This window comes from Ochotona princeps, chromosome 6, assembly GCF_030435755.1.
Source record: "Ochotona princeps isolate mOchPri1 chromosome 6, mOchPri1.hap1, whole genome shotgun sequence".
In the NCBI taxonomy this organism is placed as follows: Eukaryota; Metazoa; Chordata; class Mammalia; order Lagomorpha; family Ochotonidae; genus Ochotona; species Ochotona princeps.
In genome coordinates this window covers 57,797,997-57,817,180 of record NC_080837.1, presented here as the reverse complement: position 1 = coordinate 57,817,180, position 19,184 = coordinate 57,797,997, and the positions used below count along the sequence as shown (strand labels likewise).

The 19,184-nt window shown below is 56.4% G+C and overlaps 1 protein-coding gene across 2 annotated transcripts; it reads left to right on the top strand.

Annotated features, from left to right (window-relative positions):
- Positions 1–2,559: 2,559 nt before the first annotated feature.
- Positions 2,560–6,408, top strand: NKX2-1 (NK2 homeobox 1). 2 transcript variants are annotated; one of them, XM_004584772.3, is made up of 3 exons: positions 2,560–2,739; positions 3,469–3,854; positions 4,872–6,408. In XM_004584772.3, the coding sequence occupies exons 1-3, from the start codon at positions 2,663–2,665 to the stop codon at positions 5,618–5,620; spliced, it is 1,212 nt and encodes a 403-aa protein (XP_004584829.1). In that variant the 5' UTR covers positions 2,560–2,662; the 3' UTR covers positions 5,621–6,408. The 2 variants fall into 2 exon arrangements, with proteins under 2 accessions (XP_004584829.1, XP_004584828.1); XM_004584771.3 differs by lacking the exon at positions 2,560–2,739 and adding an exon at positions 3,231–3,370.
- The last annotated feature ends 12,776 nt before the right edge of the window (positions 6,409–19,184 follow it).

The following is a 19,184-nucleotide window of genomic DNA, read 5'->3' as shown; positions in this document are numbered from 1 at the left end:
ACTGTCGCTCTGGGTTGGGAGCAGGGATGGAACTCCAGAGGCCTGGGCTGGGTACACGCACACGGACACACATCGGTGCCTGGTTGCCCCCAGGCACCTTGGTCTTGAGCTACTTCTCCGCAGGGCAGCCCGCCTGGAGCCCACTGCGGAAGAGCCTGGGCCTTGGGGAGCTGCGAATCCCCGCGGGGGTCGGTGCTGGGGCACGCCATAGAAGCGCGCCGCCCCGCGGGGACCCCAGCACAGTACCAATTGAGCCAAGAGAGCAAGGCGGCGGTGGCGGCTGACCTCACCCGCGTCGGGCTCACGCTGCGACTTGCGCCCCCACACAGCTGCCTGCGGAGTGGTTCCGAGTCCCGGGTCAGGAGCTGCTAGCCAAGTGCGCCCGGGGTCAGCTGTGGGGCTGGGAATTTATTGAGGATGGGATGGAGTGGATCCATGCCCAAGGTGGCAAGGCCTCAGGGCCTCCAAGGATTCGCTCAACTCTTCCCCCTTATTGCAACCCGAATACGTAAAGTGGAGTGGGGGCGATACTCCTGAGAGTAACTACAGAAATCTCGCGAGCTGGCACTAAGCCTCAACGATTTCAAATCTTTGATGTGCCTGATCTGACTTGAGTCCCGCAAAAACCTTGTGGAGAATTTTCTGTTAGCCTCCAGGCTGGAAGAGATGCATAATGTCCCACCCTCGCTGTGCCTTAGACTTACCAACAAGTATGAAATAGTGGAGAGAGATTGACTTGGAAACCCAAGCTCTGCCTTCGACGTGGGGGAGGCAGACCCGCCCGGGACTCGAAATTCAGTGTTGCCTGCTCTCTGGGCTTTCCAGGAGCCTGGCGTCTCCTCCCTCCCCTCCTGGCTTAATGCAAAGCGCATTGGACTGGGTCGGAGTCAGTCCCCGAGAGCATCCCACCCCATAGAAGCCCCCGAGAGAAGGGGCTGCCAGGCGCTTGCCGTTCGCAGCAGAAACAGCGAGTGCGTTCCCCCGCGCAAAAATACAGGCTTGCCTGCTCCGAGGCCTCCGCTGCAGCGGCCTCCAAGAAGCGCAGGCCCAGGCGCCCGGGGCACTCCCTGAACTTTTTGTCCCCTCCAAAGGGAGCTAGGAGGTGAGCAAAGCGAATGCTAGTTTAGAAACCGACTTGGTTACTGAGGAAGGATGGAGCGCTCTGCAATGACTACGTGGATTGAAATCTCCAAGAGCAAACTTTCCCTGCTGCGATTGCTATGAAACAGGAGCCTACCTACCCACGCTGAATTCAGTAGCCCCAAATTGCTGGAGCTCTACAAGGGAGGGGGTGGAGAACCCGTGAAAACAAAACAAACTAAAACAAAACAAAAAACCCACCCAAATTCGTGAAGCCTCCTGGACCAGCCGCCGAACGGTCGCGGAGGCACCTGCAAGGCCGGGGAGCGCTCCGCCCCTCAGTTCCTGGCGCTCTGAGGAGGCGCAGACAGCCAAAGAGGAAGCCAAACAAAAACAAACAACAAAAACGCTGAAAAAATGCGAGGTGGGGGTGGGGGGAGTCCGCGTGGTTCTCAAAATCCGCGCCGCGCAGGGCTCCTCCGGGTAGTCCACTCGGCCGCAGGCTCAGGCCTGGCCGGAGTCCCTCAGCTGACGCCCCCCGGGCCCACCGGGGGAGCGCAGCAGCCCTCGGCTCCCCCTCGCCAGGCGCCCAAGGACCCTCGAGGCGCGGGGCTCACACTTGAAGCCTGGGAACGCGCAGACAGGAAACCCACTTCCTCCTAAGCAGTTTCTTGCTGGCTGGATGAGAGGCGCCCAATTGAAGCCGAATGATCCTCATCTACTAATATCCAGCGCGGTCACAAAGCGACTGGCTATTTACGCCGCCACTTTAAACAAAGATATTTGGTTATTCCCGGGGAAGCAAGTGCACTTTTGCATGGGCTGGGCTCCGGGAGGAGGCGAGCCTCAGCCCAGCCTCCAACCTGCACCGCTGCCCGCGCGCCTTGGGTATCGGCTCCTTCCCGGCCCCGCGGGTGGGTCCCGCCGTGGGGCAGGCGCTCAGTTCCACCGGCTTTAGACCAGCGGGCAGGGTTCCACTCCCGACCCGTGCCCTCCCTGAAGCAGAGGAGAGACAAGAAGCGCGGGACGTGGGCTCTGGTGTCGGGGCTGCGATGTCCTCGGCAAGTCTGCTCCAGTCCCAGGACCCCGCGTGTCAGGGCTATGGGCAAGGGTCAGGGATACCAGGTTTGTTCGCGGTGGGGTGACCTCGGTGAGGGACCCCCTGGGGCTCCGCGCCGGTGGGCCGGCAGCGCGCCTACTTGGCGGGGGGTGGGGGTGGGGAGAGGGAGCTGCGGGGGGGGGAAGGGGGTCGTCGGGCGGGGAAGGGGCGGGCGGAATGGGGTTGGGGGAGGCTGGCCCGCCAAGAAGCCCCCCGAGCTGGGGGTGGGGTGGGGTGGGGTGGCGCGGGGCTCGGGACAGCCTCCGGGCGGCAGTCGATCCCATGCTCGGCGCCCCCTCCGCCCGCGGCGATTCTCCTGGGTAGGGGGGAAGGGGGCGGGGAGCAGAGGTGTCCCTCTGACGGCGGCGGCTGAGGAGGCAGACAGACTGACAGACACGTAGACCGACAGTACGGCCCCAGGGTGCGTCCCCAGACTCGCTCGCTCAGACGGTGGCGACTGGGGGCTCGGCGCCGCGAAGCCCGATGTGGTCCGGAGGCAGTGGGAAGGCGCGGGGCTGGGAGGCCGCGGCGGGAGGGAGGAGCAGCCCCGGCAGGCTCAGGTGAAACCCCCACCCCACCCTCGGTACCCTCCTCCTCCCAAAGACCCGTTTCCGCCCGGGGAACCCCGACCGGACGGGCAAAGTGGCTCCACTTTGTAACTCCGCGAGTTGGTGGCAAAGCAGCATTCACCTTCCTTCCTCCTCCCCACCATCCCTCCTCCTCCTCCTCCTTGACTACTCCCCACCCCACCTTCCTGCACTCCCCGCTCTCGGCTCCCTCCTCCTTCCCCTCCCCCACCTCTTCCCCGCGCGGCGCCAGCACCCCACAAAATATGGGGGGCGGGGGTGTCCAGGGGAGGGGGAGAGAAATGCTTTGGGTCTCGCCTCAGCCTCTCTCTGTGTGTCTGTCTCTCTCCGCTGTCTCTCTCTCCCTCTTTGAGACCTAAAAATCCTGACAAGTGAAACTTAAAGGTGTTTACCTTGTCATCAGCATGTAAGCTAATTATCTCGGGCAAGATGTAGGCTTCTATTGTCTTGTTGCTTTAGCGCTTATGCCCCGCCTCTGGTGGCTGCCTAAAACCTGGCGCCGGGCTAAAACAAACGCGAGGCAGCCCCCGAGCCTACACTCGAGCCAATTAAGGCGGACTCGGTCCACTCCGTTACGTGTACATCCAACAAGATCGGCGTTAAGGTAACACCAGAATATTTGGCAAAGGGAGGAAAAAAAAGTAGCGAGGCTTCGCCTTCCCCCTCTCCCTTTTTTTTTCCTCCTCTTCCTTCCTCCTCCAGCCGCCGCCGAATCATGTCGATGAGTCCAAAGCACACGACTCCGTTCTCAGTGTCTGACATCTTGAGTCCCCTGGAGGAAAGCTACAAGAAAGTGGGCATGGAGGGCGGCGGCCTCGGGGCTCCGCTGGCGGCGTACCGGCAGGGCCAGGCGGCGCCTCCGGCCGCGGCCATGCAGCAGCACGCCGTGGGGCACCACGGCGCTGTCACCGCCGCCTACCACATGACGGCGGCAGGGGTGCCCCAGCTCTCGCACTCCGCCGTGGGGGGCTACTGCAACGGCAACCTGGGCAACATGAGCGAGCTTCCGCCGTACCAGGACACCATGCGGAACAGCACCTCCGGTCCCGGATGGTACGGCGCCAACCCAGACCCGCGCTTCCCCGCCAGTAAGTGAGGCCGCCCCGTGCGGGGCCGTGGGGCTGTGGGGCTGAGCGCACGAGGCGCCGCGCCGCGCCCGGCGGGCTGTGCGCCCGGGCCGTCAGGTTGGGTGGGCGGCCGGGCAGCGGCGCCGGCGCCGGGGGAGTTGGGTGCAGGAGCTGGGCGGTGTGTGTGTGTGTGTGTGTGTGTGTGTGTGTGTGTGTGTGTGTGTGTGTGTGTAGGGGGGTGTTCCTCTCCACCGCTGGGTGGGCTTGGGGTCCGGGAAGAGGCACTTGGCCAGGTTCTGGGGTTTCTGGCGGACAGGTGCTGGAAGCCAGCATCTCCAATTCTTGGTCCAACCGATAGCTCTGCCCTTCGCTGAACACTTGAGAGAGCCGACGGGGCGTGCTCCGTCCTAGCAGCGGGAGAAGGAGCAAGCAAAGCTCCTAGGAGGAAAGCCGCCCAGCTGGGACCCACTCAGGGCGCCCTGCCCTAGCCGAGCCTGGGCAGGTGGGAGGGTGAGCGGCTCCGGAGGGGGCCCTAAATGGGCCAAGCAGGTGCTCTCTTTTGGGGCCGCCTAGAAAGAGAAAGAGAGAGAGAAACCTAGAAGCATAGTGTCTAGGAGCTCAGGCTTTCCCGAAGTGAATACTAGCACACCACAGCTCCTGGCCTGCGCTCAGGTCCCCGCCTGCGGCCAGCTCCCTGTGTCCTGTGCCTGGGGCTGGCCTTGAGAGAAGCAGAAGCGGCCTCTCCCCAACCTTTTGGGGTCTACAGAGAGCAATGAGCCTCCGAGAGAGAGTAGCCGGCCAGCCAGCCGGGGTGTTGAGGCTGGGAGCTGGCCAGTATGCTCCTGGACCACGGCTCGGCCGGAGGCAGGCGCCTGCGCTTCCGTGTTCCCCTCGGCGTGGATGCGCTCCCGGGCCAGCGCTGGGTGGCATGGGGTGAGGAGAGAGCCGTCGGGCTGGGCTGCATGGGCCAAGCGCCCCCGGAAGACCGGGACGGCCCTGCCCGGCCCCAGCCCGACGATGTGCGTTTGTCGCTTGCAGTCTCCCGCTTCATGGGCCCGGCGAGCGGCATGAACATGAGCGGCATGGGCGGCCTGGGCTCGCTGGGGGACGTGAGCAAGAACATGGCCCCGCTGCCAAGCGCGCCCCGCCGGAAGCGCAGGGTGCTCTTCTCCCAGGCACAGGTGTACGAGCTGGAGCGACGCTTCAAGCAACAAAAGTATCTGTCGGCGCCGGAGCGGGAGCACCTGGCCAGCATGATCCACCTGACACCTACCCAGGTCAAGATCTGGTTCCAGAATCACCGCTACAAAATGAAGCGCCAGGCCAAAGACAAGGCGGCACAGCAGCAGCTACAGCAGGACAGCGGCGGCGGTGGCGGCGGTGGAGGCGGGGGCGCCGCGTGTCCCCAGCAGCAACAAGCCCAGCAACAATCGCCGCGCCGCGTGGCCGTGCCGGTCCTGGTCAAAGACGGCAAACCGTGTCAGGCCGGCGCCCAGGCGCCGGGCGCCGCCAGTCTCCAAGGCCACGCACAGCAGCAGGCGCAGCAGCAGGCGCAGGCGGCACAGGCGGCTGCCGCGGCGATCTCCGTGGGCAGCGGGGGAGCGGGCCTGGGCGCACACCCGGGCCACCAGCCCGGCAGTGCCGGCCAGTCTCCGGACCTGGCGCACCACGCCGCCAGTCCCGCGGCGCTGCAGGGCCAAGTCTCCAGCCTGTCGCACCTGAACTCTTCTGGCTCGGACTACACCGCCATGTCCTGCTCCACTTTGCTATACGGTCGGACCTGGTGAAAGGACGCCCAGACGGCCCCAGCCTCACCGCTTCCCCTGCTCGCCACACAAACCACCACCATTCTCTCGCTGCTCCACGCGCTTCGACTTTTCTTAAGAACCTCTCCCCGTTTAGGCCAAGGGGAGAAGAGGGGGGAAAAAAACCCACAAAGGCCAAACTGCTGGACATCTTGTCTTTTTTTCCCCTCTAAAATTTGTTAATTTTTTTTAAAAGAAACTAAAAATCATCAAACAAATACAATTCCGTAAGGAGTCTACAAACAGTTTTGGGGGATTCTTGACGGTGATTTTAAGTGGGTTTCCCACTCTGGGATGGGACGCAGATTGGAGAGGGTTCTGTGCTGACATGGCCCTGGACATTGTGCCAGCAAAGTGGACTCGCTTGTAAATACCAGGATTCTTTTTTAGAAGAGAAGACAGGGGCTGGGGAGAAAAACGACTCTTCGACATAACCCACTTGTCGCTGACACAAAGGAAATGCCACCTTCCCAGGGGCCCGCAGCCCGTCTAGGTTCAACCAACATGGCCTCTGTGAAAATTGTTTTATGTCCGATGTGAACTTGTAGCTGTAAAACGCTGTCAAAAGTTGGACTAAATGCCTAGTTTTTAGAAATCTGTACATTTTGTTGTAAAAAAAAAAAAAAACAACAACCCTACTCTTTGAACCCAGCCCCTTACATTTTTTATGGGCATTGACAAATCTGTGTATATTATTTGGCAGTTTGGTATTTGCGGCGTCAGTTTTTTTCTGTTGTAACTTATGTAGATATTTGGCTTAAAATATAGTTCCTAAGAAGCTTCTAATAAATTATACAAATTAAAAAGATCCTTTTTCTGATTAAAAGTCCTCTTTTTGGTTTGCCTGTGACTTGGCCTTCAGTGACGACTTTGGGTTGGAAGGCACGTCCTTGGCCCCTGATGGGAGCGGAGCCGTGGGAAGCAGAGTTGGAGCTCACACTCTGAGCAGCTCCAAGTGCTGGGCCCAGAGTCTTCACCCCGACCCCAGGAAGAGGGGGGTTTGTTCCGCCTCAAAACTGAATGCAACCCTACCCTAACCAGTCCTGAGCCTGACAACAGCAAAGAGAAGACCCACAGTACGTCCACAAGGAGGGAGATGGGGCAAAGAAAAGAAAGAGACCCGAGGACTCACTTTTAAAACCAAGCTTCCACTTTCCTGTAACTCAGAATTATCTACCCTGGTCTGACCTGGCAAAACCCACCAGATTCCCAAGCAGCCGACCCTGATCTGCACTTTAAATAACCCTGGCAGAGCCATTGTCTTTAGTGAGCCCACTGCCCTTGTAGATTGGAACAACATCAAACCTTTCTTTAGAGTGAGCCTGCTGGGATCTCGGCTCAGGCAACCACCACAGCCTCCCTCACCCCTAGCTTGGCTTCCAGCTGCTGCTCTGCCCTCCCCACCGCTTCCCTCCAGGGTGGGACTGGAGTGGGTGACCAGGGAGGTGGGGGGCATTGCTAACTGAGGTTCCACTCTGTTCCCTGGGTTTCCTTCCCTGGGCTTTTAAGTCTTTGTGGTAATGAAGCTCCTCTCTTCCCAACTCTCACCTTCCAGCTTTCCCAACTCCTGGTCCAAAACTACATTCCCTTCCTGGAATCTAGTTTCCTTGCCTCTTCACGATCTGGCGAACACAGGTGGGACTACTGTGGTTGTGATGGAGGTGTGGGTGGCAGAAGTGATTGTGGTCTGAGGGAACAAAAGGGGGGTTGGCTTCTGGACAGGCAGCTGTAACCCCTGATAGACCCACTACAGGAGGGCAGTGGCAGGTGCCACTGCAAACACCCCCTCCAGGCTTTGCCAGTGTTTAACGGTGGGGGATTGGTCCCTGCTGGGCATGTACTCACTTCTTGTCTAGATTTCCAACTTCTCCCTTTCTTGTTTCTCTTTCCGCATCCCCTTTCCTTCTGCTTCTTTTTAATCCGTCCAGTCTCTACCCTTCTCTTTCCTGACCTTTGGACTTTGTAGGGAAAGTAGATGGCCTGAATTCTTGGATTGCCCCCTAACGTTCTCCCTGCTGACTTCCAGGTGCCTAAGGGTTGCTGGCCAGGGTGTGTGGGTACTGCCTTGGGCAGACAGGATTTCTAAGGTGCTGAAGGGATGCAGGTACCAGAAGTCCTGCTGGGTTGAGGCTGGTGAGGGTGCTAGGTGTGAGTGCCCTCCGATCACCCCCACCAGGCCTCACATTTTGGAAAAACAAGAAACTGGAAAGTTTAAACACTTGCCACTTGGCTTGGGTGGCCAAGGTGCCTAGTCCAGGATGTGGTGTGTGTGTGTGTGGGGGGGAAATGGGTATACTGCAATTGCTGTTTGGCTCTGAGGATTGGAGGCTGGGCGAAAGATGCTTGGTTCAAACAGCCCACTGCCTGCCCAGCACACTTCAGGATGTGGGGGAGCAAGGCGGGGAGTGGAGGCCTCAGCAGCCGCCACCCGCCCAACCCCGGCCGGCGTACCTGGGCCTTATCACCCTTATACTTATGGGGTTCCTTCTCCCGGTCAGTTAGTTTGAAGTCTGTTTACTTGTCTTGGGGAAAGGTGACTTCGGCCGGGTCGGCGACAAGGGAAGACTAGGGAAGAAGCCCTCTGGGAGCTTCCCGCAGGCAATCACATAGGGTCCCCAGGCTGCCTTTCCTGGCCTGGCCCTGCAGGGAGAGGCCCCAATAGCCCGCTGAGACGTCCCGTCGAGTTAGCGAACGAGGTGCGCCTTCTGCCCCGAGCTGCACCGTTCTGCAGCAGCAGAGGGAAAGCCTCTCGCTCACCTTTGGTCGCCTACCTCACCCAGACTCCCCGCCCCGCGCTCTTCAACTTCTGGGGAGCCCAGGTGGGTTTGGGGCTCTCTCGAGGTGGTGTGGAAATAGCCGTTCTGGAACTGCAGCCGCGGGCACTGAGGAGCGCAGGAGCGGCAGCTTCTCCTGGCGTGCACAACCTTGTCCCCACCGCAGAATCCGGAGTAGCCATCCCCACGCCCAGACGGCTGCGGGAAGTGGGGGAGATTTTGTCGGCAGCATCTCCCCCCAACCGCCCTGGCTCCTCTCCCCCACCCCCACTCCGCCACATAAACACGAGGACTTTCTCGAGAGCTTTGGAGAGCCGCTCTAGTGGCTTCGGGGCCTGAAACCCAAGGCTGGGCTTGTTTGATGTTTAGCATCCCAAAGCGGCTGCCCACCCCCGCCCCAGCCCGGGGAGCTGGAGCTGTGGGTCCGGACGTAGGCAAGCCGGGCGTCCTCCAGCCCGGAGGCTGCTGATGGGGGTAGAAAGGACTTCAGCCGCCGGGGCTGCAACTCGGGATTGGGGCTGGTCGGGTGAGTAGCAGCTTCGGGCTGTGAAATCCGAGTCAGTTCGCGGCCACCTCCTGGGCGAGAAGCGCTGGGAGCTCAGCTCCTGGAGGCGGGGAAGGGAGGGCAGCCCAGAGCTCCCGTCCCCGAGTTTGGCAGGAGACGACCCTTCCTCCCACTGCCGAAGGCTTTCACCTTTCCTAGAAACAGACTCGCTCAGAAACCTACAAGGGATCTTAAATCTTCCTGGGACAGGGCTGGAGGGGCTCCAGGGACATTGCCTGGGCTGGGCTTCGGCGTCTTTGATTCGGAGACCCCCGGGAAGAATTCTGAGGCTTGTAGCGCTCTCGGGCGCGTCTGGGCGCTGGCTAGGGGCTGCCTCGAGGCGCTCGGATGCACAAAAGGTAGCTCGAATCTCTTCCCAGGCCATCGGAGATAAGAGGAAATGAGAGCGGGGTTTTCTGACTTCCAACTCATTAGAGACCAGGTAAGGTCAATGCTGTCTCTATTATGTCTTTATCTTAAAAGCGGGTCAATTTAAGATAAGGAAAAAAAAAATCTAGGATCTGTGTGAACCGTGATGATAAAGACTGACCCCTTTCCTGAACCGAAAGCCAGCCGGGCAGACATTCATTTTCTATAAACAAGAGAGTTGTAAGGAGCTGCCTAGAATTCTGATCGCAAGTCTCCAAGCTAGAGGCGCACTCCCCCTCCCTGTTTCCATCACCCCACCCCACCCCCCAATTACTAGAAGAAGCAAGCGGAGCTGGCGATTTTATTTGCGGAGAGCTAGGAAACGGATGGGAAATATGGATCTGAAAAGGCAGGATTCTTGGGCATGATTTGCTGGCTTGTTTGTTTTCCAGCACAGGGAGGCCTTAGGAGGGACAGAAAGTGAAAGCCTTTGGGGAGGCCTGCACTGAATGTGGTCCTACTCTGTCTTGCTCCGTAGGAGGACAGAGTGGACACTGCCTTCCTCCGAGGTTCTCCCAGCCTTCCTGTCCCCTGCCCCTGCAGTTGTGTCCCTGGAGGAGAGGCCACCCCCTATTGGGGCTCAGTTTGAAATCTTGCCTCAAGTTGGAGAACAAAAAGTTTTCTGGTGGCTCCCTGGACTTCTGGAAGGAGTAGCCTGTCTTGAGTCACCCTGCCTAGCAAATTTGTCCACTCCAGGGTTAGGAGGGATTGGATTGGACATGAATGGGGGTAAAATGTGCTTTTATGGAAGGGGGCAGGGTTTGCCTGCACCCTCAGCACGGATCTGGGGTAGTGGCTCCTGAACTTTCTCTGTGAGTCTGAGGAACAGGGAAAGAGCCCTCTGCACCATCCGAAGCCAGAACTGAAGAGGGCAGTTGTCCTTCTCTCTGATAGTGACCTGATGCTCAACTTCCAGGGCCGCTTAGTATCCACCTGGGCTTCCATCCCTCTCGCCCCTCGCACGAGCAGACTTCTCATTTGATCCCTGCTCCCTAGGAGTGGATTACTTTTGTTTTCATGAGTTGTAGTCAAGTTTTGGAAGAACCGAGGTTTAAAGCCATTGTCCTGTTTCTTTTGCTTTGCAGAATCGTGCACCATAAATTGATCACCCTTAATGCTTTGCCTGCAATATAAAACAGCTGTATTGCATGCCATAGATGCAGTTAGAGAATTCTTCATTAAATTTCACACCTAATTCTTCCCACTTTGCAAGTTGTTTTGAATTCCTTTAGCTAAGTGTCTGTCAACATTTGCATTTATGTATAGAAAGAGACACATGTGTACCCAGCTTGTAAATCCATATATCTATCTTACTGATATGATAACACATTTAAAAAGGAACAGTCTAACACTGAATTCTCTTAGTAAGGGATTTTATGAAAACTGCTTGATGCAGAATACTTTCATTATTGAAGTTAACATGTCACATGAGACCGAGTTTCCCCTTAAAAAACAAATCAACAGAAACTCTCTTTAGCTTTCCCAGCTCTGAATTGGGTTGTTTCAGGTCTCATGAAATTCTATGGTACTGATTATGTTTGGGGGAATATTAAAATTCATTCTTGAAGAAACTGAACGACGGATGAGACTTTCCTGGCAATCTGTAGCAAAAAATGGTTGTCCCTTGCCAAACTCACGCTATTTGGTAATGGATGTTGTCAGTGGGCGTCTACCAGATCTCTGAAAAGCATCTGCAAATGTTTTCGCTCCTCCTGTGTAGCAAAACCCTAGCTCAGCCTTCACACACTAGTCTAAGTAAGAAGATGAGTCTGAGCTGATGTCTAACCAGAAAAAAAGGGAAACTTCTGGTCTCTTCCTTCCCGCATACACACTGGGAAGATCCCATCTTTGATTGCTAGGTCCGTGTTGTCAGCACCAGAGGTTGTTGACACTGCATTCCGTGAGTTTTGGTGCCTGTTGATACTTTCATGTCTACAAAAGCAGGGACTCGGGCTGTGGAAAGGGTCTCTGAGTACCCTTCCTCGCCCACCTGTCCTAGAGTTCGTAGAAAGTCACCGGAAAGCAGACGGCTTCCGCCTTTGCTCTCCTTCTCCGTCCCAATGTGGCTGCTCCTCGAAGGTGTCCAAAGCACTAGGAAAACAAGAGCTGGTTTCACTGGCGCGCAGATTTACCTGACCTCTGCGGTACGCACGCCACTGAGTGCGCGCGTGCGCGCAGAAGTGAACCTGGGAATTACCGTAATGACTTGAAGAGGACCGAGTTGCTTCCTTTGAACAGGCTGCTCGCTTTGCCCTAACCCAGAATATTTGGCCACTGATTGAGGAATTGGCTGTGTCTGAGTGTAGAGCAAACCCCTCACAGTTAAGGTCCCTGCAAAGGTCTCCTGGAACAGCAGGTTTCTAAGCAGACTTGCAGCCACAGGCTTTTTCTAGAGAAGTTGCAGAGGATTAAACCTCTGTCCCAGTGAGGCCACTTCAAGGTGACTGGAGGTCTACAAGGCTTGGTGGGAGCTAAGAGGATTTGTGGGGGAGCGGGCCAGGTAGCGACCTTGGGCTCCTTCTGTCTCCTCCTCTGACTCTCTCGGAGAAAGACTTGCAATCTTTACCCCACAGGTGAGCACAGAGCACACCCAGCAGACAGAGCTCTTGCCACTTCTTAAAGAAATTCTTGCCCACCTACTTGCAGCATCAATCGAATGATCATTCCCACTTCCTGGTAGGACTGCTGAGGCTGAGGCTTGGGTGCGGGAAATCTTGCACGTGTTGCATTGTATCAACTTGCACAACAGGTGAAGAGCAAATGTCTTACACAAATGTCCTACATGGGCTCCTTATTTGAAATCAAATGAGAGAACCTATTGGAAACATTTAACCGAAAATAGGCCATTGGATGGGGGTTAAGATGAAAGTCTTGGAGATGTTAGCACACAAGCACCTTGTGGACAATCTTCGTTTATGAATTGTTTCCTTACAACCACAATGCAAAAGTAGTTGCTGAAAATTCTCCATGTGGCTAAGTAGCTAGAATTCTATCTGCTGTGAAAACTGGAGATTGGGCATTGTGGTTTTGTTCGTGGGGAAGATGAGAGCAAGGACTGGGAGAAGGAGTCCAGCCTGGTGGAAGCTGTGGAGATAGTGGTTAGTGGAAGCTAGTGGTTAAGGCACCTGAGAGCTGCGGGTTACAGTGGGGGTCAATGCATTGGAGTAGGGTGCTGGCTGGGAGGGCCTGGGAGATGGCTGGGAGGCCATGTGTGTACAGCGTCTGAGCTCTAGGCCAGTCACACAATGGCCTGTAATTATCTGGCTGAAACATGCTCACATGGCAAAAAGTTGCAAAATAGATCGACCCCAGGGGAGAAGCGAGGGAGCTGTTTGCAGAGGTCTGCAGCCATCATCCTTTTTTCAATACATTTTAAACAAGAGGATCTAGCGAGTGATTCTGATTCAATACACATAATCAGTTTGCAAGTCTTATTTCCATTTGAAAACAGGGCCATTTGCAATCATAAGAGCCGGACACGCTGAAAGATACGGAGCGCATTCCGAGCAGCTGATGGGTGACAGAAGCGAGCACGCACTAAATATTTGCCTCCCAGCCTCGGCCCCAGAGCACTGGGCTTCACTCTCGGTGTATACTTTAGATGGAATTTTCCTGCTCAGTGTATCACTTAATTGCTTAGGAAATAGAGACTCCTTGGGCTCCGGGGAAAAAAACCTGCTTGTAAGGTGACAAGAGACTCAGTGCTATGTTTTCTTCCGTCTTGGTTAACAGCCATTTATTTAATGGAGAATACTCTGGTTCAAAGATTAGATGAAAATTTCGTATTTGGGGTTAAAGGAACGGCCTCCAGACGGTGTTGGTAATCTCCTCCCCTCCCCAGCTCTGCCCTGGGCCCGGGGCCTCGTAGACTTGGTCCACAGCTGCAAGGAGCGGCGGGGAGGCCGCGCAGTGGTGGGGTGTGCATAGCCTGCACGCCAAGTGTAGCCCACGACTTCGTGGCCGTTCTGCTGCACCGCCAGGCCCTGGGACCCTCGAGGCCCAAATTGTTTGTCAGGGGTGTTCGAAATGTGTGCACTTGAAATCTCCAGCTATTTGACTGGTCGTACAAACTTTAGGTATCCCGGACCAGGAGAAGTATCTCTCCACGGCTTTCCCCTCCACCCGCTTGTGGCCCGCAGCTTGGCTTCGACGTCCCCTTCCACTCCCCCTCTTCCTTGGCTCCAACCCCCTGCCCAAGGCCTCACCCCGCCCACCCACAGCCTCTCCCAACCGCCAGCCCGCAGCCTCGCTCTCGCCCGGCTCAGCCCCGCGCCCCGCCCCAGCCCCAGTCTCCCAGCCGGTTCCCGCGCAGGGAGCCACCACCTCGGTGGGCGCTGCCCGCCTCCTGGGGGCCCCCAATCCCTCCTGGAGACCGTGCAGTCCGGTCGGCTGTGCGAAGAGCAGAAGTTTCTCTCGATTTTTGCCCTCAGAATAGAAAGGCAGGTGCTACTTTACAAGGTGGCAACGGTAATGCAAGAAACCTAACAGACGGATCGCAAAGCACAAAAATTTTTTCCCCCTTGAAACAAATAAAAGCAAACAAAGGCTGCCAACTGTTGGTTCCCCAAGGAGTTCTCTTAAGGAAAAGAAAGATTCCGTTTCCGTCCAGATGTCAGCCTCTAGGGAGGCTTTCTAGTGGCCTCAAATTCCATCTAATAATAGTATATAGTCTTAATGCTGATTCCGTTTGGTTTCAAATGGGACTAATTTATGAACCTCCTCAAGTCAGTGCCTCGCAGGCAGACGCTGGGTATTGAGAAGACTTTGCAAAACCACTTATGGCCCTGGAAGACTTCAGAACCAACAGATGGAGGGAAGCCGGGAGGGGTGCTGTGCAGCTCCAGACCCCCAGCATGCGCAGCTTTCTGCAGAAATATCCCCAAACTCTGAGTTCTGCTTAACAGGGGCCAAAGGGTAGGTTCCAGAGACAGCCTTCCTTCCTCTGGACCCTTCCCCTGTTTTGAACCAAACGATCTTTGAATGAATGAGGGTAGCCACATAGGCACGAATTCATCCGCATCAACTCCTTGGCACTGCGGAAAGGAAGCCAGAACTAGAACTGCTGCAGGAAGCGAGAGGAGAGGCGAAGGAAGGTGTGGGGCTGGGAGCAGAGGGTCTCCATCTGCTGGAGCAAAAGGAAGGGCCCTCCGGTGCTTGAGGACAAAGCCCCAGGCTAGGACCGGCTGCCGGGGGACAGAGGGTGGCACGTCTGAACAAGGCTGACGACCACAGGGCAGTCACCTGACAGCTCCGCGGGGGAGAAAGTGGCCACATGACTGTTTCTAGAAGTGGTTGATTTGTGTAGCTTGTTGGCTCTGGTCTCTAGGTACAGCCTAGCCCTAGCTAGGGAGAAGAGCCTGCCAGGAGCATTCTCTCCCCCAAGCCCCAGTGCAGACCTGCTAGACCCTAAGACCACATGCGGGAGCCTCAGGCTTGTTTATGGCTGGATGCTGGCTTTACTAGCGGCTGCTTTTCTTGAGTCTCCCCATCCCATCGCCACTTTCCATGTCTTCGTTTCTACACCCATTTTTACTTGCTGCCTTGTACATTTCCACTCTTACAGGTGCAGTCTTAACGTGATAGGCAAATTCAGTCATTTTCCTATCAGTAATAAAAAGGAAAGGCATATCAAGTGGATGGGTTGAAGAGGCCAAGAATGAAAACCAGTATGGTTCATAGAGGAGACCAGTCAAGGGAGCAGGCAGATCAGAAAACGGCCAAGGTCAGTCTACCAGAGCGCTAATGAGCAAACGGATGGACGCAAAAAAGAAGCAGCATCCTGGAAACAGTTAACGTCGGGCGGGGCGGAAGGCGTACAGGCGAGATCTCAAAGGTGCACGCTCGCAGGGGCAGTGGAGCGGATGAGTCAAGAAGCCGAGGCGCGCACAAGCGTCTGTGTCTGAGCTGGGGGAGCAAATCTAGCCCCCCTCTGCTACCCCTTCTTGCCAGGCTCCCGGGTCTGGACGGCGCCCGGCTCCACACTCACGGGATGGAGCAAGTACAGGGCGCAGGCATGGGTAGAGGAAAATAGTGATTCGTGGAATTAAAACTTGGTGTTGGCACGCGTGCGCCGCCTCGCCAGAGCCTCCGGATTTTCCCGACCCTGGAGTTTGGACAGCGCCCCCTTTAGTTCCTGCGAGTGCCGCCTGGGAGGAACTGGCTGGCAAGCCAAGCGCGCTCCAGCCCCCCGGGCCCCTTCTCCCGTCGGGAGCTCACCTGCGGGGTCTGAGGGCCTCCCCATAGGAAGCGGGTCCCGAAAGGGCGATCCCTTCACCTCCACCCAGCCGGGCCGGGTGTTCTGGCGCCCCCTCCGCGGGGTCCGGTCGCAGGGGACTCGGCCCTGCCAGGAGAAGGCAGCCCCTACTCCGCCCCCTCCCCACCCCTCCCACATCGAGTTGGGTGCTACTGGGAGGGGTACGAAGCCCCCAGGCTTCTTGCTTTTTATTATTTTTTTAAAGGTTCATATACTGTAGTGCTGTGATGGTTACAACCACAAGACTTTTTGGCAGGACACTGCTTCTTTGGTCTGGGAGATGCTCTCTGCGGGTGACGAATGGCTCTCCCTCAGCCCTGGCTCGGGGTGCGGAGTGTGTGTGTGTGTGTGTGCGTGCGCGCGCGCGCCTGCTGAGGTCACCGAGGGGGATCGCGACCCAGAGCTGGCGGCTGTCCCGTATGGGAGCGCGGCCGCCCAGGCTTGGCACCCTCTACTCCGTGCCTGTGGCCAGAGGCCGCGACACCCAGCGTCCTCGTCGCCCGGCGCCGTCGCGGTTTCCTCCTACCTTCCCCCGCCAACCCCGCGAAAGAGAAGACGCCTCAGGTCTGAGCCATCAGCTTCGAGGCCCGTTCCCGCCGCCCGGATCTGTCCCCGCAAGCGCAGAAGCTGCTCCCGCGTCCCTCCACTGCCACCTGTGCGCCCAACCGCGCGCCCTTCCGCACGCTCTGCCTCCCCTCCCCGCATTCATCATTTTCTGCGATAATTTAGGAGGCAAAGATTTCCATCTCTGGGGCCGAATTGTTTTCATCTCTCCTTAAACTCAAAACAAAAACAAAAACCCACAACGCACAACGGAGTCTTGTAAAGTCTTCCTGCGCGTGTTCCTTTTTTGCTAGCATTTAAATGAATGCGAAGCCATGCATCGAACCTCGTTCCACGTTTGGGGTTAGCGTCTCCCGATATTTCACACGGAAAACAAAACTGGGTCCCTCTTATTTGTACTTGTCCTTAACCTTTGCAGCAACTGCTGTAGATGCGGCTCTGTGCATTCTCTAATAGATTTTACCAGGGGCCGGTGACAGAGAACTGATTTTCTTTTCTATTAGGGTTTAGTCCATCTTTGTTGAAGTCCCGCGGAATGACCAGGGATTAGATTTGCATCTCTTAGACGCCCTGTGTGGTCTTTGTGCGGAGCTTGTAACTGTTAAAAATGACTTGTTAGGAAGCGTGTGGGCTCTCAACGTTCTCCTTTTGCCAGAGTGATTGTGAAATTCAGATTGGCCCTGTAGGATTTAGCCCGAGGATTCCACCTGAACCCTAAGCAATTAGACCCTAATCTCACCGCAATCATATTTGAGTTAGCATTCGTTGCATTTTGTTTACTTCAATTAAAAGCAGTGGCATCATTTTCTCCCCCTCCCTTCAAATTTTAAAGCGGAATCTCCAGGCAGAAAAACCTTCAGGACTTACTAGAAATGGTTTGGGGTAGTGACGGAGAAGTTTTGATTTTCTCTGTGATGTCCTCCTTAGTGCCCACGCACCCCTCCATCAAACCCCCATTTCAACCACTCTGTCTCCCTCGTTGGCTCGCTCTAGTCCAAGAGCTCCCTCGGAGGGGTTGAATTCGGGTTGACTGGGAGAAACCGCCACCAGCTGCGACGGGCGTCCACACCTCGCGCTCCCCTCCCCCGCCGGGTCCCCACGCGGGGCGCCCAGGTTGGGGCTCCGGGCTGAGCATTGCCCCTCCCCGCGTCCGGCGCCCGTGGCCTGGTCCCTGCGTGGGCTCGGGCCTGCGGGCGGGCAGCGCTCGCCTGTCTGTCTGCGGTCAGCGCGCGCTTCCCGGAGGCCCCCCGGCGCCAGCCCGCGCGGCCCGGCGACGGCGGGAGGCAGCGGGGTCAGTCGGCTCCGGCCGTAGGTCCAGGGAGGCTAGGGCAGCCGCTTGGAGCCGACCATCCTCCGGGATCCACGCTGCCTGGGCTGTGCCGGCTTCCGCGCTCTGCTTGCGGAGCTGAACGGACACTTAGGGTACCCTCGGCCAGGCCTTTCTTTGCGCGTGTCGCGGCTCGGCGGCGAACCCGGGAAGCTCCAATTGGGCCTCCTCCTGGTTCCCTGCGGAGGAAAGTCGGTCTCCCCCAGGGGAAGGGAGTTGTTCCCCTAGCTCCAACGTGTCGCCAAGGGTCACCAGCAGTTACAGTCAAGTCAGGCTACCTTCGTGGCTTTTTTTTTTCATCTGTGGCGAGTTTATTGCCGTCCTTCCTCCCAAACCTCCCCCCCCCCCCCACACACACACACTGGTGCGACTTTTTCCGCTTTAGGAGCCAGGAAAACGACCTTGGATTATAGTTTCTCCCACTCTGATGCGTGACCTTTGCTTGGGGTTCTTTCCATTCTTGCTTCATCCTTCTGCAGTGACTGCTAATGAGTAGGCCAACATCAGGTGTAGCCGGGAGGAATGTCGCTGCTCTGGGGTATTTTTGAGGGGGCAAGATTCAAGGAGAAAGGAGAGAGGGACAGTTTTTTTTTTTCCAAACTCCAACAAACTTTTGAACAGCAAGCGTTCTCAGGGTCGCTTCCATCGGGCAGAACCTGTTCTCCAAATTGAGCTCCTCAAGATGAAGAGGAAAGCCAGCCGTGTATACCCCAGCTCTGTCTGCCTCAGCAACGAAAACATTTTGAGTGAAGGAGAAAGAGCTTTGTGGATGACTGAGTTTACAGCCCTGCAGACCAGTACTCCCGGTTGAAAAAGGAGTGCTCTCTGCCAGTGTTGACTGAGGCTGAGTGTCTTTAAAATAAGCCACCTCTTTTGCATAATTCCTATAGCTAGCCACTCTTGATTGTGAATTTTTAACGACTCCAGGGACTCAGCGGCCTGAACGTGGACGAGGGGAGGGGTTGAATGCTCCTTGGAGCTCCAGGGGGTACGGAGGGTGGTGAGGGTCCTGAGATCTACCAGGAGAAATCTTGATCTACGGTTGCAGGATCCCTGCTTACAGCCCATTCTGTGTGCCTTAGTGCAGGCTTTCATTTGTGAATAGGAACTGTATCAAAATCCTGGTGTGACCATGACAATTGGGTAATCACACACAAGGCTTCTTTGCTAATGGAGAGATTCTGTAAATATGTTTCTAGTGAATACACAGATAACAGTTGCAGCGGAAGGGTCAGGTGCCACAAATCATAGATTACCCTGCCAAGGGTTGCCAGCCATCTGAGGCTTGGAAGGACATTAACTGCCTTTGCATTCTCAGAATACTCTCTCGGTTCATGATTTCACTTACTTGACCCTACTTCTGTTATTAAAAAGCTGGCAGGCACAATCAAGGGCAAGCAGGTTGGCTACCTACCCTTCTGGCAGCTCTCCAATATTCCCATTTAGCTGCCAGGAGACAGGGAGAGGAGTGAATCACTCGGGTATTGCTGCAGTAGCATCTAGAGAAAGCATCAGAAAAACTTTAGTAGCAGCAGCCAGGGCCACCAAACAAGCTCTCTCTAAATCCTTCATCTTGTACTGTATATGGGATAGGTTACTGAGGAAATTTACTTCCCGAAAGGGCTAAGGCAGGGTGGTGGGAATCAGAAGGAAGG